At 37.7% G+C, this 23,900-nt stretch overlaps 2 protein-coding genes across 2 annotated transcripts in view; both read left to right on the plus strand.

Moving 5' to 3' along the window:
- Positions 1 to 7,983: 7,983 nt before the first annotated feature.
- LOC139711605 (uncharacterized) lies at positions 7,984 to 11,088 on the plus strand. The gene is made up of 3 exons (XM_071623468.1): positions 7,984 to 8,180; positions 9,413 to 9,707; positions 10,412 to 11,088. Exons 1-3 carry the CDS (start codon positions 7,984 to 7,986, stop codon positions 10,586 to 10,588), a joined length of 669 nt encoding a protein of 222 aa, XP_071479569.1. The 3' UTR covers positions 10,589 to 11,088.
- Positions 11,089 to 14,696: 3,608 nt separating this feature from the next.
- Positions 14,697 to 23,900, plus strand: part of LOC139712191 (N-alpha-acetyltransferase 25, NatB auxiliary subunit-like) — a 28,179-nt gene continuing 18,975 nt past the window's right edge. Inside the window, exons 1-6 of the mRNA XM_071624033.1 lie at positions 14,697 to 14,757; positions 18,246 to 18,331; positions 20,165 to 20,303; positions 21,893 to 22,011; positions 22,639 to 22,713; positions 23,495 to 23,681. Coding sequence (XP_071480134.1) covers positions 14,697 to 14,757; positions 18,246 to 18,331; positions 20,165 to 20,303; positions 21,893 to 22,011; positions 22,639 to 22,713; positions 23,495 to 23,681 — 667 coding nt within the window. The remainder of the gene's footprint in view (positions 14,758 to 18,245; positions 18,332 to 20,164; positions 20,304 to 21,892; positions 22,012 to 22,638; positions 22,714 to 23,494; positions 23,682 to 23,900) is intronic.

The raw sequence follows: 23,900 nt of genomic DNA on the forward strand, positions 1-23,900 counted from the left end.
AAATCGTGATGATTAGGAAGACATTTGCCACCTCAGCTGAGCTTTCCGCACTGTGAGCAATATCTCATTGATAGACTCTTATAAAGAAACACCAGATTGAATACAGGTGATCTTTGTTTTATCTTGTTTAAGTGGCCCCTCGACGGAAAAGCCATAAATGCTTGTAAGCAATCAACCATGGGACCAATGGCTTTCGGTAACATCCTAAGGACTAACCAATGATGATTAAGTGTCTTGCCTAGAGGTTCAGGGGGACTTGAACCAGCAACCCCAAGATTGGAAGTCCTTGGTCTTACCCACTGAGCCACAACACATCCGACATTAACAGGAGAGAAGGTATTGGAAGCTCAAATACAGATTTCAAAAAATCACTAAATTTCGTAAAAGACAAAACAAGGAAGAATTGTATTGACAGTACCAGAAGATTAGGCTAATGTGAAAGAAAAAAAAAATGTCGCATTCTAAGAACACGACGTACATTCTGATCATGACATTTATGAGAGTGAAAACGTGAAGAAGAGTTTAACGTTTTCATTTAAAATAGAGAGAGCTTGAAAAGCAAGATCACTATAAATGACTTTGAGGGACCGAACGAGTTTCATCGATGTGGAGTATTGGTTGAAATTGAGTGAAACAGACAACATATTCTCGCAAGTAAACGGAAAACGGGGAAGGGACGAAAATGTAACGACAGAACTGGAGAATTGTAACGTTCAGAAGACGACACGGAAAATCTCACACTGAGAAGGAAATGCAAAGACATATGAGAAAATGTTTTAAGAAATACATCGTACGTATATACTTAGTAGTTGGACGATATATTGACCATGAGATGAATTCGTTGAAAATTGATTATTCTATCAAATTTCGTCAAACAGATGAATGTCAAGGAAGACCTGAAACTCTTAAGCTCAGCTGTGTGTAAAACGGCGAAGGCTGTTGAAAAATGAAACAAGGAGAAAGACAAAACAAAGTCTACCACCTAATGACTCTTCATGCACAGAATATCATTTTTTTTTGGGGGGGGGGAGGGGAGTTAATACATTACACACTCGGGTAAAAGATGAAGGTACTTAAGACTTTTATCTTTATCACTTAAACTTGTCGGTGTGCTAATCTAATTCTATAGTTAGCTTAATTGATTTGCTCCGAGAGCACCAGAATATTATTCTAGGGTCATCCCACGAGAACGACACCCACGAGCCATACAGCTCACGAGTTCGACACTAGGCAAATAAGGCCCACGAGTTCGGTATTACAACACGGGGCTTAACGTGTCGGTCTCGTGGGCCTTGTTTTCTTAGTGTCGAACTCATGGGCTGCATGACTCGTGGTCTGTATATGACTCATGGGTTGTAGGCCCTATGACTCGAGGGCTTTATGATTCGTGATTGTCGAACTCGTGACGTGCACCCTTTTATGTAAAACATTAGGAATGCCATTGGAAATGACGACACACCCAGAAAGAACGGAACGTTTCAGGTTGAGATTATCGTTAATGTTACACTCATGTTTTCTAAAACAATTGCGTAACATGTTAGCCCTTTGGCATTACGTCAGCCTTTACATCATCGCTTTCGTGTCTAAAACATTCAAAAGTGTCAAAATGTCCCTCATCAGTGTCTGAAAGTAAAGTTTTATCAAAATTGTAAGGAGTCACTCGCAAATTTAAGATTTCACATCATCATAATAAATGGAAGGGTTTCGTTTCTTTCCTTTTAGAATTAGCATGCATGACGGGAGGCCGAAAACGTCCCGTGTTTTGTTTTCTTTTTTTTCAGAAAAATATCACAAAAAAAAGAAAAAAGAAAAAAAAGAACGATAAGCCTTCAACAAGCCAGAGGACACGACGGGAAAGCTAACACCCCGTGCGATCCCCCACCGCGGCCCCTCATTATCACGCGTAATTTGTGGACGTCTATTGGTGTCCCGCCAATTCTGTGTTACGAGTTGCAGACAATCAGATTGTGGGATATTTATTGTATGGGGTTGTGTTATTTTTTTTTCTCCCTCACCCTGCCTCACTTTCTCTACATCTGTCAGTTACACTTCTGAACATTGGTATCGATCGTGCTCGATCACGATATCCAACTCTGCTGGGTATGAGAGTGATCTTCGTTAAACGAATCGGTGCCAAAAAAGAAAAAAAAAAAGCAGCGATCGAGACAAGTGCAGAGGAAGTGTGGACAAGGCTTGGATGTCCTCGAATTGATATTGAACGTGTGGCGTGCCGGTAACAGTATAGTTTCGTATTTTGCTCCAGAAAATGTTAATATTAACAAGCATTCTAAACATTACACTCTCTTAGGCCGTTTGTTATTACCTAGATAAAGCTTCCATGTCAAATATTGTATCATTCTGGACCAGATATAGATTGTGTAATCTGAAAAAAAAAATAATGATATATTATACATAATCATAGGCTTATCATAACGACATCGCTTTGGATTAATGTTATGTAACGAGGTATAGGTTGAAAACAATTGTATTTTCGAGTCTATCAAGTGTAAAATAACTAAATTTCATTTATCTTTATTTCTCACTTCTGAACTAAATAAGGTGTTTACACAAACGGCTTTGCAAGTTATGTTAATAATATGACCAAAAGAAAAAAAATCATTCTTGTTTTGGGATCTTAACAAACATAGTTTACTTCCGTACAAGAGCATAACCTCTTCATATCAAGGAGTCATTCTTGGGCATTAATAGGCAAAGTAAAAAGAAAAAAATGCAAACATTCTGTCTTGTTCATTTCATGTGTTTTGACAGTAATTAATTGTTTTGGGATCTTAACATAACATAGTTTACGTCCGTACAAGAGCATAACCTCTTCATATCAAGGAGTCATTCTTGGGCATTAATAGGCAAAGTAAAAAGAAAAAAAAAATGCAAACATTCTGTCTTGTTCATTTCATGTGTTTTGACAGTAATTAATTGTTTTGGGATCTTAACATATAGTTTGCTTCCGTACCAGAGCATAACCTCTTCATATCAAGGAGTCATTCTTGGGCATTAATAGGCAAAGTAAAAAGAAAAAAAAATGCAAACATTCTGTCTTGTTCATTTCATGTGTTTTGACAGTAATTAACTGCTCTGAGACTTCTGTGCTGGTAAGTTTTACCGCGCCAACATGAATATTTTCCCTAATCTGCATTTGCCCATTGGCAGAAGAACTCGACGTCATTTTGCGACGCGGTTCACCGAATTCAAAGTCCCGCTTTACAGGGATAGAATGTCTTCCATCGGACCATGAATTGAAAGGACTGGTAATGGAGAATTCTACCTGATCCCCTTCGTTGTCACGACGTCATTTACATTTTGCACTTTCCCGAAAATTAATAATTTCTCTGGTATCGTTTCCGCGACTTCTCTCTCATTCGCAGTCGAAAGATGACACCCTACCCTTAAAGAAAAAAAAAAAGCGGCGAGGAGTTAGATAAGGGAACAATGCCACGAATCGTCCTTCTAGCATCTCCCACAATCCAATCAGAAGAGTACAGGGGACCCTTATCCCTTGCTCCGTACGGAATAGTAATAAGTTGTTCCCATTTTGTTTTAAATGTGAATAAATATTAATGGCGTTTTCTGCCCGCTTCGACTCCCATACGGGCGCAAGGGCAGCCTGTCTTGCGCTCGTCATGTGGGGGCGTATGTTTCATTGTAGGGTGACTGCTTGAAACGGGTACCGGTACTAATATTTATAGTGCTGAAGGTCTCGCCCCCGTAGATAGAATGGATCCTTCATGAACCGAATCACTTTGTTTCATGAAAGACACTAGTACATACTTGATTAGGGAAGGACTAGCCAAAACATGGAATGCCAGCATTAAAAATATAAAAAAAAAAGAAAGGGGGAGGGGGTAATAGGTCGATGGCGGTATAAATTTCTCTACAACTTGCTTTAGATTGTTTCGTCGTGTAGCTTCCAGAAATGGTAAAGAAAAAAAAAAAGAAGAAATGATGAAATGAAATATGAATAAGGGAGGAAAGGAGAAGAACTAGAGAAACACGATAAAAGCGGAGCAGAAGAAAGAGAAAGGAACCAATGAAAAAAGGAAGAAAAAAAAAGAAGGCGAGAACGGCGATGCCGATAGATTATAAAGACAACAATGAATAGAAACTGGTGGTGGTGGAATCAATTACAATTACATCCCTTGAGCTGGACACCAAGTAAAATCCAATTCAATTCAATAGTTTATTCATTTCTATAAAAAAAAAATTATACAAAGAGGTACATGTGACAATTTAACATTCATCTTGCTGGAAAGGACAGTTCATTGAACACAATATGAAATATATGCACGTATGGTATCATAGCAACAACAACAAGAAAGGAACAATGCACACTTTGTCATGGTAACATTAACGAAGAAGTATTCACAACGATGGAAAGGAGTGTTACACTAAAAAGCAAAGCTTGTGAAACAAAACAACAGCAACACCAATATACCAATAAAATGCATTTATATTAAATTCACCTATGTACCATTGTACATTTAATCATTGATATAATTGTGATGGTGATAATACAAGCATACTATCAACAATACTTGTTTTAGAATGCAAATAAAATATATAACGTAGCAATATTGTGGCGCAGACACTTTTAGGTCATGTATACCAGGAAAATCAGATCAAAAGAGAAGACAAAACAGGCGCAGGAGCCAGACACTAATGGGCATATTTTATTTGATGTCTTACTCGTGGGTCTTTTTCACTCAAGCTCGCGGACTGTATGACTCGTGAGCTATAGATAACTAATGACTCGTTGGCATTATGACTTGTGAGCTATAGGGCCTATACATGACATACATGGGCTGTAGAATTGTGGATGTCAAGTTCAGGACACGCACCTAAAATCACAATAATGATGGAGATGTAGATAAAAGCAAAAACTCAGTTGATTTGACGCAAAATGATAGAGACCTATATACGAAAGAATATGATGCGACTGTTCACCGCAGCAGAGTCACACGTACAATAGAGGGCTCACACCTGTAAATAAAATGGACTGTCCCAGACCCCTTCACAAATTCGTACCAAAGATACCAAAATAAATGAAGAAAAAATTAATTAAAAATCGATGATGTAGTTTGGCAAAAAAACTGAATAGCTGTAGATATTGAGTATGAATTCCTCTACAAACTGCATTTTGGTTGGAAGATGACAGCTTTTCTGATGGAATTTGAGGGGACTATATTTCATTGGGTACGTGTACGGAAAATAGGTGATTTTTTGAGTGACAAGAACTCGTAGTCTGGCTTTGCGGACCCCTGGACAGAATTAGAGCTGAACAACCCACCCTAGAAATCTGATGGATGAAGGTAATATCTCAATTATTCAGGTTAGAGAAGATGAAACACCTCATTTCTCCCAGCTATTTTACAGAATTTTTTGAAATTTGAATTTTAACACACGTCTCTATGGGGAATTATTTACCCGTGTGAGCCCTATACTGTCCCCACCTGAAATTGAGCGGAACTGATCGCTAGAGGGGGTAGTTCTCGCTTAACCTACGATGTGTGCACACATCAAAGGAAACCAAAACCCAAATGTTAGCGTGGATTGAATGGAAACAGCACACTATTAAGTAGAACACATCAGTTTGAGAAAACACTTGACTTACCTCTTTCAAAAAGCGTAGGAATAATATTACCTGTAATGAGTGTTCATTGGAATAGTTCATTAAGCACAATTTCAGTCTGGAAACAAAGACTAGCAATGACATTGAGATGACCTTGAATGCATACAAAGGTAATGATGAGCTGCATTTTGTAATATGTGTGTATAAAATTTGTGTATACATATGCTGCACATTAATGTTACACATTGTCTTGGACACACACAAGGACAGACACAAAGGGCCAGATGAGGATGATGGCTGCTGTGTCTTCACACCACAGACAGTAAAAATGTAGTGACTTTCTGGAGAAATGTGTGTACCACACATTGCATGCTCTCTGAATAGGGTCAAATGACAGTTGCTCAGTAACTATTGTGTATATGTAGCATACAGATGCATTGCTAGAACTGAGTACCGAAGTTGTTTTACAGTGCATAAGGCTGCCTGGTTGATTGTAACTGATTGCATACTGTGATTAGTGATATGTTGTTTGGAGACTTTTGTGTGAGATCTTCAGAATACTTACAATAGTTACATGCAAAGAGTAATTGTATTGATGGATCGAAGTATTTGTACTGTAGCGTTAGGCCTAGGGCTACACAAAGGGGTAAAGTAGCTAGTAGAATTTCTACTAGGTTCTGTGTATGATGTGTTATACCTGTATGAATATGAAGAGGCATTCTTAATGATCAATAGCACGGAGAATCTAATTGTTGCTTGCATGAATAGCTCCTGCCAAGGCTTCTGCTTCTGAAGGTTAAGAGAATGATTAGTTATACCAGTATTTCAGTATCTGTAAAGAAAGCAGTGTTGAAGGCATTATAGTGTTTCAGTTATGTGTTAATGTTTGCATGGCATAATTCATATGCAATAATTGCAGTTGTTGTGTTTGCCTCTGAAATTCCAGTTTTCACGGAATGTATCACCGAATGAGTACCAAGGTAACAGAGTGTACGAGGAGTACAAACAACAGAAAGAGTGACAGAATAGAAGGAATTACATACATGCATTGTTACCAGATGGAACGAAGGATAGGGAAAGAAACAGAGAGAGAGAGAGAGGAAGGTGTTTCTGATTGCGATCCCTAATAAAGTACATTGCGACATTCCCGTAAAAACATTTGTCTGCTTGGAATTCTTGCGATCGACCACAACTACACTTACATTACCCTTTACACAAGTATGTCGATAGAATGTGTACTTTTCATGAAAAGTGAAATTTTGTGGAATTCTCCTTAAATTTTCTTTCTATTGTTGTCCATAATGACGTCATGAACTGTAGTAGTCTCCCTATCTTTATCCTTATCTGAAACTTCACAAATTCAGAACTTATAAATGGATAGTTCAATTTTCCTCCAATTTTCTTCGATGTTTTCAGCTACTGAGCACTTATTGCTGCTTTTACTCATCTAGTTGGGCGTTGGCTTCCTTCAAGCGCAACGTGTTACACATCTTGCTTGTTCACGTCCAAATGTTGATGAAAATATAACCATTATGTTTATTTAATAATTTTTATCATACACTCGAAAATGAACGCGAGGATGCATTCAAACTGCACGGCAAACAGTAGCATGATAGAAGCCAATGTAGTATCTGTACAGATCAATAAAGATTGACTTTCTGCGTGCATCAGGTGAGTAATCAGTATTGTTTTCAAATACATGTACTCGACTTTTTTTTTTTTTTTTTTTTTTTTTTTTTTTTTTTTTTTTTTGCTGCTGCTGGTTTTCCCCAAGTGGCGTGTGCAAAGTGAAGGACAATAATGATGACAGCATTTTTTTTTTTTTTTTTTGGGGGGGGGGGGTTACATTTCCCACTTGATACATGCAATGATCACCCTGAAATCGGATCATAACAGAGGAAAATGAAAGCAGAAAATACTCTCAATTTGTTCGTGTTTACATACCCGTATATATCTCAGTGCGTGTTGCGTGTATAATTATGATGAGCGTGGGTGTGTATGTACGTGCTACGGAGATATCTGCAGCTTGCGTGCATTAGTGTGTATGTGCTCGTGTGTGTGGTTTTGTGTGTGTTCGTATCACTCTTCAGCACACTCCCCGGTGAAGCCTGGATAATGTATTTTAGCTTTGCGCTATGAATTAAAAAAAAAAATAATCATTACTCCACCCCGTCTTGAAATAAGACTATAACAGGGCAAGCGAATGCGGAAATCGTTGCTTGGTTGTGTTGCCATCCGCAATCTACATACAGAGTACTAGTATGCCGTTCGCTGTGACGCGACTGTGTCGTAATCTTAGAAATTTCACGATTGTTAAGGTACGTCCCGATATTATAAGGACTGCTTCTAATACTTGACTACCAGTAAACCTGAATCGTCCTGAAAGAGAAGCAGCAAAGATGTCTTCATCGGATCAAGCGGCCTGCACGAGCGCAGCTACGGGAGCTGACTGGGAAACGGAGCCCTACAACGACCAGGAGGGTGCACACTGGCCCGTAGCTGGAAAACATATTCTCGCTCAGTTCGATGACAATAGTATAGTCGTGTACCAGGCGTTTTGTCCAGCTATTGCGGACTGGGCTGTAAAGCACCAACGGTAAGAAACCTAAATAAACTGCGCTCTGGTCGCTCCCTCCTTTTCATCATTCCTTCTTTCCTTCTGCTTTTTTTTTCTCTCTCTCCCTCTTATTTCAAAGAACTTTATGTTTGCAGTGCAGAGTCTACAGTTCAACATAATTTTCATCTTTAGCATAATGAATGATTGACAGAAAGATTCGTCTGTCCGAAGGAGTCTTTTTTTTTTACGTTATCGTTATGCAATGATCATTGCCTGATCATCGAATTTTTTTTTTTTTTGACGTGGCGTAAATGCTCAATTCTGAGTGATACACGCCATTAAAACCAAAACAACAACAACAACGTTATCGCTCCCCCCATGCAGTAGGAGGGGATCCGTGAAGCCAGACGCAGTCTCCACGAAACATATCCCCCCCGACGACCAGATACAGACCGATCTTTCGGTCAAAATAAATGAGCACTTGACTTTGGTATATATGGATCTCTTTCAAAAAGTAGGGGTAAAAAAAAGTACGTCACTAACAAGTTGATGGAATGTGTTCTTTTCATTAAAAAAAGACATTTTGCATTTGTTTTATGCTCATTGTGGTATTCTCGTTGAATTTACTTTATATTGTTGTTCAAAATGACTCGATGAACAGTGTGGTAGTTTTCTTATCCAGCGATGGAAGCACCAAAACTTTTTTTTTAAATTATAACTTTTCAATAGATAGTCCGATTTTCCTCAAACTTTCGCAGATGTCTTCTACTAATATGGTTGTGTATGTACTTGATTTTGTTTCCTTTCAAACAATGAAATGGAGATGAAGAACCGGTTTTCCCATAATTTGTTTGTACGTTGATTTGTTGAAATAATCCATCGTAGTAGTGGCATTTATGAACTGATTCGTTGATTGGTAGACTTTGTCATAATCACGAGAGTCCGTGATTTAGTGTGGTAGATTCATCTAAACTTTCTGTTTCCGCACATGTCACAAGAGTAAAACGATTGATCTGAACAGGGGTATCAATACATTGTACCTGTATTTTCCACGAAATAATTTATACGTTGTAATGATTCTACTTTTATGTTAAGTCCAGTCAATACGTCCACCTGATGATTCAAAAAAAAAGTGGCATAAGAATCAGTTAATACGTTATTGCTTCCAAATATACCTTGTAGATGAAGTCATAAAATCAAGAGTAGGATAGAAAATGTGTTTTCTTGTATTTCTGAGTGACAATTCATTGTTTGATTTGTTTCCATTCCAGCTTCGGAGGGGAAGCTTTTTCTTTCGCCCGTATGTCGTGGATTAAGACCAATTTCCTCTGGATGATGTATCGATGCGGCTGGGCGTCCAAGCCTAAACAAGAGCGCGTCTTGGCAGTGCGTATTAGGCGCGACGCCTTTGACGAGATTCTTTCGCGCGCGTACACCCCGAACGCGCAGGCCAACGCGGGATTGACGAAGGAAAACATCGAGGTGAGACTGCAGTGGGATCCCGACCACGCCCCCGACGGTGAAAAGGTGCAAAGGAGAGCGATACAGCTTGGATTGAAAGGGGAGGTGAGAATATTAACGTGCTGTATTAATACTCTCCATTATCTGTGAATCAAAGTAGAGATTTTGCAATAAATAATGATCTGTTTAAATAATTTGCTTTAGAATGTTTTATATGAATATTATCATTCATCATTCAAATTGTGAACGAAGATCTGTGTGCTGTGTCGGCTACAAAATATTACTTATACGTGTACGTATAGGGCCTAACAGAAGCGAGTTCTCGGCTGTGAAGAAAGTATTTTCTTCATTTATACGCGTATGGGAACGTGTAAAAGTAAAAACTGACTTCTTTTTTTTTTTTTTTTTTTTTTTTGGAGCCACGATAGGATGCAATCCGACAGATAAGATTTGTCTAACAACATAAAACAAAACAAGATGTCGTATAGGCCTACCATGCTGTTTTACTGACCAAGGGGTGAAATCACGACTAGTTTTGTGATTTTAAGAGATGATATTCATCTCACTTGCTCTCACCTGCTTTCACCTGCTTTTTCACATTTCTCTGAGTTTGATTTAATTACACAATGTGTCAAGTATCAGACTGAAATTTCGTATTGTATTTTCATGTTCTGTTTCAATGATTATATTCATGAAAGGAATAAAGACTTTTAGTACATGAATGTCGTCGAAGTAATCCTTTTCTATCCATATACATGGTGTGACAGAGAACATTGCATTGATATTCTCACTTGTTTCGCCCTCTGTAGACATTACGGAAGTACGGGACAGAATGGATCGTCAACATCCGTGACGTCACTGATTTCGTCCACGAGCAGGCCAAGAACGCAAACAAGAAACGGCTGAATTTATTGGCGGTTGCCAGGGAACGTGTCTACCCCATATCGAATCCGAAAACAGCAAGTCTGATTGGACTAGGCTGTTGAGCATTGACACGATCGGATGTATGATATTGCCATGGCTATACAAAACAGGCTTTACAGAGATTGAACTGACTGTGGGCATGTGTAGCCAGGATCTGTGATATTTTATGAAGTGAGATACAGGACATTACTGTCTTGTTTATCACGTATATCATGCATGGCAAAGATACTGGGGTGTTGCAAGAAGTTTGAATCAATTGCCAGCTCCTTTCTTGCAACGGAAACTTGCGATTGATTGCAAGTTGTTGATCTATCTATCTCAAAGTTGCAATAAGATGTTTGCAATCGATTGCAATTCAACTTTCTTGCAACACCCTATTAGTTTTCAGCTACCTCACGAGTTTGACATATCGTGTATCTCAGGCATTACGACAACAAGAAATTGGCAACTTCATCGAAAATAATGTTCTCTTTCCCCTCTTTTGCATTTCTTCCATTCCTTTATAAAGTGGGGGAAATCTGAATTGTCCTTGTTCCCTGTATAGCCGCACAAGGAAAAACCTGTTAATAATAATACATGCGCCACTTTTGTACGTGAGACTGTCTTCCTCCCAGGACGTTCACTCTGAATTGCTGCACTGTAAAAACATCGGTGTTAGATTTAACACCACGGGTGTTAAATCTTACACCGATCAATCTTCAATAGAGGACCACACCTACAGGTGTAGAAAATGTATTGTGACCGTGTTAAAAAGTGTTCACCTGGCACTTCGTGGTGTTTAATTTTTGACACTGCGCCAGAGTTAATTCATTAATGACGCCGCATGGTGTTGATTTGATATTGATGGTGTTTCAGTGGTATAACACCCGTCCAGCTTTAATAGGAGACCACACCAACTGGTGTTACCGTAAATGGTGTAAATTTGTTTACACATTTTTTTTTCAAAAATCAAGTACTTTATCGGAAAATTCTTCATCGTCTTGTTTGAAGTTCAGAATTAACAAGAAATTCAGTAACTAAGAATCTATCAAAAAAACAGTTTTATATTTTGAAATGACACCCGGAGGTGTTAATCTAACACCATGAATGAGCACCGGAAATTTAACACCAGCTCGGTGTTTCACATTTAACACCGGACTTTTTGCAGTGTGTGATTTTATGTTTCACCGCTTATAAGTGTAATCTTGACATAATGATGAAAACTGAAAGAAAAGATTTAAAAGAAAAGCATAAATGTTATTCTCATTAAAGATAGCATACAGCTGTAATGCAGTTTCAGGCCGTTAAAATACATTTGTCATATATACATGAACTGTCATCATAATGCGCAAGTTTTTCATTTTTACAGGAAGTAGCCGATCTAAAAAAACAACAAACAAACGAAAGGTTTATTTTACTTCTCAGTGGAAACGATCTCATACAAATTTTACATAAACTCATAATTATAGAGTCTTTTCAATCTTGTATACAGGGCTGTTAAAGTTTGTAATCGTGTTGCATAAATTGCTAGATAGTTCCTCATAATATGTTTTTATCCCTGATTCCTCTTAGTCATATAATAGGCATAAAGATAAAAGTTTAAAGAACTTTTCGAGTAGTTTTACGGTACGAAATTCACTTGTATCACTGCCTGGGCTTTTATCTTTAATGATTACACAGTTATGGTATAGAAGTAATATTCATTTTCTTATAACGGGACGCATTTCCCTTTGAATATGTCTTTCTTTATAATGAAAAGACTCGGAAATGGTCTGCATGGGTTAATGTGAATTTCGTTATTCATAACCCATGTACGCTTTACTGTATAATTAGGGTACCATGCAATAAAATAGGGCAGCATCGGCAATGTGTGTGCAATTCTTAACGACATTAGAGTCTCTTTATGAAATCTCCGTGTAAGATATAGTGTTCAGACACCCACTGTATATTGTGCATGGAAATTTGACTGAATATTTAATTTCTATTCATTATTATTCATCTATTTTGTTTTATTTATTTTTTACTGCAGGGTAGGCCTGTTCAGTTCTGTTCAGCCCTGCAGTAATTACAAACATTCTTATCCAACGTGAAAATAATAATACACTACAAACATCAAGAGTGCATGGATTAATGACAAATAACTAGGCCTATGCGAAAATACATGTTCATGTTAATGTATTTTTGTATGTGATAGTTTTACAGACGATGAATTAATTTTGAGTAAATGCAATAGATAGAAGCTCTTACATTGAAAATCTCAGAAGAATTTTAATACATGTAGGTAACATGTTGATATTTTCTACTGACCAGGAAAGAATACCTTATTGCTTTTAAGAACTATACATTGTAATGAGAAAATGATCTGCAAAAATAAAACGAGTGTCATCATGATATCAAACGAATGACTGGAGATGCATGGTGCTTTTCTTTAAGGTGTCTCTCTTTTTGTCTGTTTTACTCATGAAATTTGCAATCGGTAATTCAGGTTTCATTCCTCCACACTGAATTTCCCGGAATCATCTTCTTTCTGGTGTGTAAGCCTTTATATCTATTTATCACTGTTTTATCAAATTGTTAAGTTATTGCTAATTCACTGCATGTGTATCAGTAAAGTTTTCTAGAATTAGGAGTTCGCTTGCGTGTTCGTGTCTATATAATATCATTGTATCGATTTTTATTTCATAAAATGAAGTAGCTTTTTCTTTGAGGAGATCAACGGAACACCCATACCAAGAACTGACTTCAAAGTTTTGAAAATGACAAAAAACCCCAAGAAAACTGCATGTGCGCACAATGATATACAAATTGATAATAATAATGATACAATATATTTATAAGGCACTTACGGATGTTTCTAAGCGCATAGTTTACCGGAAAATTGATATTTAGTCCAAAATAATACAAAAATGCAAAAAAAAATAGATACAGTGTATAAATGCGATAAATAAATACTACAAATCAAAATCAGTGTGCACCTCCATCGACCGACCCAAAACTGGACCATTCCAAAGGACTACTAAAAAGATAAGTTTTCAGCGGAGTCTTAAACTTATTAATGGAAGTGGCTAGACGTATATAGGCAGGTAGAGAATTCCAGAGAGAAGGGGCAATTGTAGAAAAAGCACGATCACCATATTTTGTGGAATCGCTACACAATCTTATCACCATTGCAGTCAATCCAAGCCCATTGCAGTAGATGCTGAGAACTCTCCGTCTAATGCTGTTATGTTTCCACATGATTTTATTTTCTCAGCGCCATTTTCTCTGGACATACACAACGAAGTGCAGAAAAAAAATGTTTCAGTACAATCGGGCATTGAGACAGCTATTTGATTTTACAGTTTTGCAAGTTTTCATCAAAATAGTGATACAGATCACTATTGCTTGCATCTAAAGTCATTTGGTATAAGTTTGGTTGGTGATTATTTCTCTCATTGGCGTACACAGTGGTAGTCTTCATGATGAGCAAGAAAATGGAAACATTACATCTCAGCCATATAGCATCTGTCTTCTTTTTTGTTTTGTTTTATTAAATGTAACTTTTTAACTTACTTACATTTGCTGATGTCAATGACATATTAACATTTATATCTACAAATTCCGAACTAAACCTCTTGCTGTTGCTTGCTTCAAAACCCAGTTAAAACGTACGAAAGATTTAGAATTTCACTTATAGCATATACAGTATAGAAAAGAAACAAATTTAGCTCTTCATTTTCAAAAGTGGAGAATCGATTTTGACACCTGAAAGTGTCATGCGCTTTTCTTTAAGGTAAAGTCTTTCACATTACATACGGCAACTTTATATATAATGCATAAATAGATACGCTATTAATGAGTTTTATAATAGTTTCAGTTTGTTCAATTTAACTACTGTAGATTAAAAAAAGAAAAAAGAAAAAAAAAAGAAGAAGAAAAAAAAAAAACCTTTATTGAGCAGAGGTGGCCTGGTTCATGAAATTAACCGGACTTTCACACAAAGTTATTTTCATGTCAAGTTTTGCCCATACCTATGTAGAAAATTAATAAAAAGCTGAAATGAAAGAGGAAAAAAAGAAGAGGAAGATGTATTTCATGGACATGGTATGCGCGGCCACACCCTCGTCGAAAATGCGCATTGTCTCGTTCGACTTGCCCTGCGCACAATAATCTCGCGAACTGCGAGAAATGTGGTCGTAGTGAACTTTCAACATGGCGGGTCGCAGTGGCCATGTGGATGCTGTGAATGAACGTCGACTGAAGCCGTTGTATGGTACGTACGACAATTTCAGATGTGATGTTGAGATGTTTCGTGTTGAGTCTGGCTTAGGAATGTAATTAATTGTTCATTTATGTGTTTCCTGAAAAGGTGTGCCCACAAGTTGACTTAATTGTGGCTCGAGGCAGTAGGCCTACATCCGTAATTACTATTTCTGATGGGGGAGAGTCCCCTGTGCTCGCTCGCTGCAAATGCACCGTGTGGTGTCTTGTGGTGAAAGCACGCATATGAAGCAGCAGATTGGATGGCACGATAGAAACAGTGTTTGCATTTGACCGGAAACTCACTATGCAACTCGGCGGGCAGACATGCCTGAGCATATTTTGGGCCTGAATACTGTCTAAACAAACCCAAGCAAGCCAGATATCAACGGTGAACAATTTCGACAAACATAAAGCTAAAAAAGGATTCTACTTGTCAAAAAGGAATGGCGCTCGTGTACACAGTACTTTTTGCACCTCATTATTGTCAAATGATCTCCATGGAGTCCAAACATGCACAAACTCACTCATGTTATTCAGAGACTCCAACTCTCCCATTTTCAACTGGAGATCTCCCGCCAAAAGCCCATTTTTGCAAAATCTCCTGTTCTCCCGCTTGAGATTTGATTTCTCCCGTCCTGGCTCTGTGTCTCCTGTTGGCACATTTTTTTGGTTGGAAAGGATTTCTTACCTATTGCTATCGTATGTTGAAAAAAATAAGCCTTTACAGCACCAGAGAACATCTAGAACCCTGGGAACTTCGCACACATCAATTTGGAGTCTCCCGTTTGCTAAGGGTTTCGTGCGGGAGAATCTCCGGATCAGAAGGTGCTTGGTTGGGGTTGGAGTCTCTGGTTATTCAGTATTAACAAAGTGAGCTCAGTGAGTAACCCAACATAATTGTATCTGAGCCTCCAAAGTTGTTTGGAAAATCTTCAATCGCTTGAAATGCAGCTCAGTAAGTACGAATTCATTCAGCGTATGCAGTAAAAAGGGTCGATCGTTTGATTTGAATGTAGCAATTACAGCGGCTATTCTGTGGTGTCTCTGCTGAAAAGCTAAAATTTGTTTTTCCCTTTTCCTTAAATGAGTCTTGCGGTGGCAGTTGTAGCTTCTATACAAAGCAGTTGAGGGCGAGTGTGTGCGCATGTGTGTGCAGCCCCCATCTTTCTCTTTCTTTTCTATCTTCTTTAATTTTCAGGTATTCCAAGCTTTGCCTTTCCTCCTTATAAATCATTTCTTTGTGGGTTTCCTCTTGTCTAACTTTCTTAATTTCCTATTTAATCACACTTTCTGCCTAATTGTTCTTTGTTTCCTTCACGAGTTATCTTTCCCTCCAGCTACCTTCCCTTTTTTACCGCTGATATCTTTTTCTTTAATTTGTTTCGCTTTGATGTATCCTTTTCTTTATTTCATTTACAACCTGTTATGTAGTAGCACAATTCTTTTTTTTCTTCATATTCATCTTTGCTTTCGTCCAGTTTTGATTCATGTTCCATTCTATTTAAATTATAGGTAGTGGTTTTTTGTTTTCAATATTTTTTTTTGCTTTCTGCTTTTCTTTTCAAACAAATTCATCCCTCCCTTGCTTTCCTTTATAATGCAAGTTTCTCTTCTTTTTCCCCTCCTATTAACTTTTGTTTTTATTTCCCCTCAAGTGTATTTTCTATTTTGTAAACCTTATGTTTGATTTTTTCCAGGTTTACCTTTTTACAAATTGTAGTATCTTTTCATGTGTCCTCCCCCTTTCCTATCCTTTTTCTTTATATTCTTTCACCTTTGTCTTATAAACACATTTTTCACACACACACGCACACCCACACACACACAAATGCACACACAACACAACAACAACCCCAAACCTCCATCAGTCGCTACCGCAATACTCGTAACAAGCTGAGGGAAAGACGGAAAAAAAAAGATTTATCTCTTTAAAGATACCTTAGAAGAACTTGCTGTGATCACTATGAGATCACTATATTCAGATCAATCGCAGCGCTTGCTGCTGTGCCGTGAACGTGTTTTATAATTATGCTGTACACTGCGCTGTCTGCTCCTGTGTAACGCAGTTATCGCAGAGCAAACTAGCTGTGATCGACTTATTCGGACAAATGTAAAAGTATCAAAACAGCTAAAATTCATTTTCTACTGGACTTTGGGTCTCACACAGATGCAAATATTTGTGGCTGTTGGATAATTAGAGCGAGTTTGTGCATGTTTGGAAATCAATTGACAAGGAGGTGTGAAAGTACACTAGCGCCCAAGGAATTACCCTTTTTGGTAACTAGTGGTTGTCTAACTAACTAGAATCTAGACTAGATGCAGGTTTTAAGTTGGGGTGATGACTGATGTGAAATGGCCCAGACGGGTCTATTATTAGAAATGGTCTACCGTAATTTAGTCTAGAGACTGTAACGCAAGCCGCCCATAATTCGACCACACCGCTGTCCAAAATGTGACCACCTGCTTCATGTAGAAACCTACACTTTTAGGGCCTATATGCTTTTGCTCACATTTGAACTTTGAAGCGGGAGGTCCAACCTTTGTGCAGGTGCCGTATATCTGTATGTTAGGTGTGTTTTGTATGGGGACTTTTAACTAGGTCTAATCACTGACATTTTATGATGACTGATTCATGAATTATTCATGTAAATAACATTCATTAGATTCTTAAGGCCGTTTCTTGTTTTGTAAGTTGTAGTTGATAGTCAAGGCAAAGTGAAGACAAGGCAAAGTGAAGAATATGACTTGATTTGTAATATTAATAGCCTGAGTGCAGTTATAAATTACCTGTGCTGTGCAGCATCAAAATGAGGAGCTTGAACTCGAATTGAAGGGGAGTCTTGTAAAAGCATGTAGCACATTAGACATTATGCTGCAGTCTGCATTGTCGATGCATGTTGCCTAATGAGGATGCATTAGATGACTTAGAGTCATAGATCAAGTGTCGGTATCGTGTTTACTTTTCAGTTTTGATAAATGAGTCATAGACCGATCTTTGCTTTGAATTATATGTGCCAATAATGTTCAAATAATGAGTACTGGAAATAAATAAGTGCTGCAGTCAGAGAGTTTCACCTTCTTCTCAGTGAGCATTTATACAAATCTTAAAGGTATTGTTTACCATTGGGAGCAGTGATTTAAAAAATGTTTGAGTTATCACATGTGATGCATGTCAGTTGTATCACAAAACATCCTGCCATATAAAAATTTTGCAATAAAGCCTAAAATATAAGGAGATATTACTATTTTTCTCACTAACTCGTAACTGTAGATGGTTTATTCTAGAAGCAATTTTATTACAACTATTGTTCACATTTTATATATTTGACAATACTTATCATTGATTATATTGATTAACATTTGTACATTGGTTGTTTCTATTGCTAGCTAACATTTTAGAACTATTTTGAAGCACTAAAGTTGGGTTTTTGTGTCATCTGCAAATGTTAAATAGTGCCTTTAATGTAAATCTTTACATGTGAAATATGTCTTCAACAGATAACCTTGACAATGGTAACTACAAGATAGCGCTGCAGGCAGCTGACAAGCTTCTCAAGAAGCACAAAGATCTCCACTGTGCAAAGGTACGTAGGAGGAACTTGGCATCTCTTTCCAGTGTGTATCTACTACAGATTGCATTTGTTGGTCAAGGAGCAGGTGATTCGCTTGGTTACAAAGACTGCATATCACCCGCCATGCATGCTTTTATCCTTGAATTATTACTGTGTAAGCTGTTGTTTTTCGTGAGAGTTTAATTTTTGCGATTTCATGAGTTACAGTTGGATTGCGAATTTAACAACACACGAAAATGCCTCGATCACCTTGGTGATAGTGCATTTACGTTTGCGTTGGAGTCAATTCGCAAAAAGAACATCTCGCGAAAATGTGTATGACCTCTTTATTCACGAAAATATCTGTACGCGAAAATAAAAGCGTATACTTCTAGAAGTTAATAATTAATGATAAAATAGTAGGGGTATTTCTAATGCTTCTTACCACTCTGTCAGAGGGCCCAAAGGGCACCAAAAGAAAAAAAAAAAATAGCTAGTGATCAAATATTTGAATACTTAAAATACTTTAAACTTGCCTTAAATGCTTACTGTGCCAATCAGTTGTTTGTGTTTTGTAATTTTCCTCAGTGAAATGTTCACTCTTTTGCCAAAATGAGTTGACATATATGTATTTATGATGTACAAGCTTGAATGAATCAGTGAAAACTGGAGGCATGACTTCACTTTAGAATAGATTAAACTCATGAGGTACAGTGGAATAGGTTTTAGACGGTTGCCAAAGTCACATCCCAAATACACCTGTGCATCAAACCTGTTCTCCGAGATGGGTGCTCGAAAATTTTAGCAAAATGACAAAATTTAAACCTATTTTCCTAAATTGTGTGTGTTTTGCTGATGTGTGAGTCAGTTTTAACAGACACAGATGGTACAGGTACAAGCTTTAATGCAGGGCTCGACACTAATGGTGGCCTGGTGGCCCAGGGCCATCAAAAATGAAAGTTGGGCCACCAAATTTTAAAAAGGGCAAATTAGGTTGCCCGCCTCGGGCCACCATATATTTTTGAAAAGTACTTGTATGTCAATAAATTTGTAACTTTTTAGCAGTCAAATTTGTTTAAAGCATGGATGAAAAGGACTGAATGAGTGCCTGAGAGTAAGTGTTGCGAGTTTGTTGAGGTTTATTTATGAGTAGATATGTCCAACTTCCAAGTCTTACTATGATAAAACTTGAATATCTGACTCATCAAAAAAACAGAACTTTTAATGTTTTTTATTGGATTTTTCTTTTGGGCCACCAAATTTTTCTCTGGGGCCACCACAAATTTGAAATTGAGGATTTTGGTGGCCCCATCAAAGTTAGTGTGGAGCCTTGTTTAATGTTAATGAATTTGGACACTTTAGAGTATTTATGCATCCCTTGGCAATCAGCCAGTTGGATTGCAGAGATTCTGAAACCTGCTTTTGGTAGATAATCATTATGAATAGTAATGTCGGATATGCCACCTTTAAAATATTTGCTGTATTTCGTACTGTGTTCTTTTAGCCAAAAGACTTCAGGTTTCATGGGAAATCTGTTTTCCCCAGTCCTAGTTTTGTACATGTCTAATGCAGGAAAGGTAAAAATACTTACAAAAATATACATTTTCTGAAATGCTGTCAACAAGGTAAGCATCCCTGTGATATTGTATCAGGGCAAATCCCCCCCTTCCTGACAATTACCCCTTGCCTACATACTGCTTAGTGATAAGATTAGAGTAAAGATTAGGGTTAGGGTTAGAGTTTGGATTAGGGTTAGGTTTAGGTTCAGGATTAGGATAAGGGTCTGGAGTAATTGTCCAGGGGGTAATTGCCCTAGACCCCCGTGATATATCAGTTATGCATTTGTGACCTTTTACTGACGGACAGGTTCTAAAGGCTCTGGCCCTGCTGCGCATTGGCCGAAGAAAAGAAAGCTTTGCCCTGACAGAGGAGGTCGTCGCTGTGAAACCAACAGACGAACCAACACTGTCAGCACTGTCAATATGCTTCAGGGAGATGCAGAAACGTAAGGAATTCTCCAATACTTTAGCCTAGCTATTGGCAAAAATTGAGAATGCATATTTTGTTTTGTGTTTCCTTCAGTGCTGAATTTCACTGCATTCTCTTAATGCATTTATAATCCCTTTTGGAATTTCTGTGAATTTTGTACTACCAAAGCTACATTAGATTGTACACATGGCCTGAGACCTGATATGATTAAAGGGATGGTACAGTCTTGGTTGAGGTGAGGATTTAGCTTTTAACTTTTTGCGTGATACTTCGAAACCACTTGGTGAAATGTTAAAGAGTATACAATTCTAAGAGGAATTGAAAGGTTATTTGATGAATATCAGTTAAGAAATGGCTGAGATATCCAAAAACAAAGTCAAACAGAGTGGTCCTAATAAAAGATGGGTCCCACCTTTTACGAGGATCGCTTTGTTTTGGATATCTCGGCCATTTCAAAACAAATTTTCATCAAATAAACTTTGAATTCCTCTTAGAATTACATGCTCTTTCATATTTCATAAGAGTTTCCTCATTATCTTACAGAAAAGTTGGAAACTTGAAGCAGCCCCACCTCAACCAAAACTATACCATCCCTTTTAATGGATCAGATTTCACATCTCTGTAATAAGATGTTACACCTAAGAGAACTTGTGTACATAGGATGCATTTGCATTTTGCAGCAGCAAATATTTCTAGTTTTATTATTTGAATTCAATTTCATTTTTTTTTTTTTTTTTTTTTTTTGGGGGGGGGGGGGAAAGCTAAATAATAGCACAGCAAGACTGGAATAGGGTTTCCACTGTCTGGATGTATTTGACTTGTGTTTTGTAATTAACACCAGTGCTTTGAGGGACAGCAACTAGAGCATAACTGTTGGTGTAGCAATGAATAACTTACCTGGATATATCGGCATCCTCCTTACAAGTGAGCACTTTACCATCTGATTGCTACACTTTGTAGGTGCCAGAATGTCGAGAGTTCACTTTGCAAAACCAAAAACCAAAACAAAAGCATCCCAACAACAAACAAGTAAACCAACCATTTATATCGAACGTATCATGTAGTGCTATGATATGAGATTTTTGGCATGTATAAAAATAAACCTCTTGGTTATAGTATTAATTTTTTGTGCTTGAAGTTCTGTGTTTATAGGTATCGATTCTTAAATTGGCAATCAAGCTTTACTGCCATCATTGCGTGTATGAACGTAAAAAAACAAAAAAACAAACAGGTTTTGTTTGGCAGAGAAAAGAAACTACGTTTGTAGCTTGGTGCCCACTGTGTCTGTGGTCCTTTTTATTTCAGGATGTTAGGCCTGTACCCTAGTTTCTTTCCCAGTCTACGTTAGTGACCATTGTTTTACCATGAGTGTAGATAGGCTATTACTTATCTATGCTATTTTGTACTCAAATACTGTGTTCAAGTCTGTGCACCTAAAATGATTTGTTGTAAATAGGTTGTTTCTTGATATTTACCCTGTACATGCATTCCTAAATATATAAAGACAAGATGAAAATGCGTAGTGCTTACTAGCATGAATCTAGATGTATTCGAGCATGATATCTTGCTTCTTACCCATTTTATTGTTTGTTTGTTTGTTTTCAGCCGAACTTATTGTAGAGATATACTCAAGTGCCCTGAAAAGCCAGCCACAGAACGAGGAGTTTCACACACATCTCTTCATGGCTCTAGTCAGGATAGGCAATGCCAAACGTCAGCAACAAGTGAGCTTTTTTCTCCATATTTATATTATATTGGATGGCTGTGAATGGGATATCACGGAATATTGCACGAGTTAGGGCCAATATTGCACGCATCGAAGATGAGTGCAATATTGGCCCTAACGAGCGCTATATTCCCCGGCATTCCATGAATTCATGCCATCCAAAATACCGGTAATTATTATCATCTGCAATTATGTAGAGAAAGCATATACTGCACAAAAATACAGTAGGGCTACTTTTACTTGTCTTTGAAGTTGACTCGGCAGTCCCATCCCAGCGCTGAAAAGGGAAGCCCCTTAAACTGCGTATGAAGCAAGCAACTAGCAAGATAATTGCACGCTTGTGAATTGTAACAAAACTTCGCGCACTAGTACATGTAGCAATTGTTTATTCCATGCCTTGCAATCGTTACGGCTGTAAGATTTTAAAGTAGTGAATGCCAACAATCAAACCGCGGTTAAATGCCTCTTTTACTAGCACACATTATCCTACAGTATCAGCTGAGCATTGTTCATCACATTTTCATCACTGCCGGTTCACACAAGTTTTCTGTAGATTATTGTTTCAGATGATTTAATGTGTTCAAGTTTCTATCTAGCTATGTTCAATCCCTGTTTGTTTATACAGGTTGCCATGGCATTATACAAAGTCTTCCCAAAGAACCCGTATTACTTCTGGGGCGTTATGAGTGTTGTCATGCAGGTGAGTTACGCAAAGGCATTGTTAGGTCATGATATGCTTAATGCAGAAGGCACTTTCTGTACAGGCTGAAATTCTAGTGTACAGATAATTTCGCATATTGCAACTTGTTGGACATTTTCCTGTGTTGGTGATTTCACAGTTGTGAGGGTCCAGTAATCGTTGATTCGATTCTGTTGCATCGATTTGCAAAGTTCACAAAAAATAAACCACCGCAAAAGTTTCAGCTCTTACAGTACAGTACTTGGTAGATATTTGATGTTTATCAGTCTGAAGAAACATTGAAAGCAAGTATTATTTCAAAACAGTGTTTATCCTATTGTTTATTTTTTATGTGCAATATAGTTTGGGTTTGTTTATTTTCTTCATCGTCATGATTCCTCTGGCTCCTGGTCTTGCACTGTGTTCTAGTGTGTGTTTCCAACACATTGATTTTTCAGTTTGCCTATGTCCTGCTGCAGGTTCAGTGAGAGATGATATCACAATTAGTTTACAAGAAATATACTGAACTTTTTTTGTCATCATTTCAAGAGGGCATATTTAACTTGAGAGATATTGCTTTAAAAAAAAGTGTTAGTTTTTCAAACCAACAACAACTGAACAAAGTCTTTTCAAAATATGATTATGTGTAAACAGTTATGATTTTCACTAAAACTTGCGTGAAAGGCACAAACTATGGTTCAAGGTAACATCTGTGACAACATCAAGGTTTAATGTGGAACAAAGCTGCATTTCAATACACTTCTTCCTCTATGAACTGTTCCTCCCGACTTTTATCCTCCAGGGTATAACCAGCCCAGACCAGAAGTTGTCCTCCACCATGTTTTTCCCGCTGTCAGAGAAGATGGTGGAGAAGATGGTGAAGGAAAGGAAGCTGGATGCGGAGGCCGAAGTCATCCTCTATCTCATGATCCTCAACTACCTCGCCAAACACGAAAAGGCTCTGGAAATCCTCGACAGCGATCTAGGAAGTAAGTCTTGTCCCCATCTTGTGGAGAGTTACGATTGGTTTAACTCAATTGTAAGTCCCCCAATCAATCATAGCTTTATGATTGATTGCAAATCCATCTTTATAAAGACGTTGCAATTGAAATCGTTAGGAACTTTTGGTCCAACTCGACCGCAAATCTGTCTATAGTTGTGATTTATTCTAAATCAGTCATGGCTTTCACTAAAATTGTGTTAACTAG

The sequence above is a fragment of the Diadema antillarum genome, unplaced genomic scaffold (genome assembly GCF_040938485.1).
Source record: "Diadema antillarum isolate AM-2024a unplaced genomic scaffold, OU_Dant_1.0 scf00000040, whole genome shotgun sequence".
Taxonomy (NCBI): domain Eukaryota; kingdom Metazoa; phylum Echinodermata; class Echinoidea; order Diadematoida; family Diadematidae; genus Diadema; species Diadema antillarum.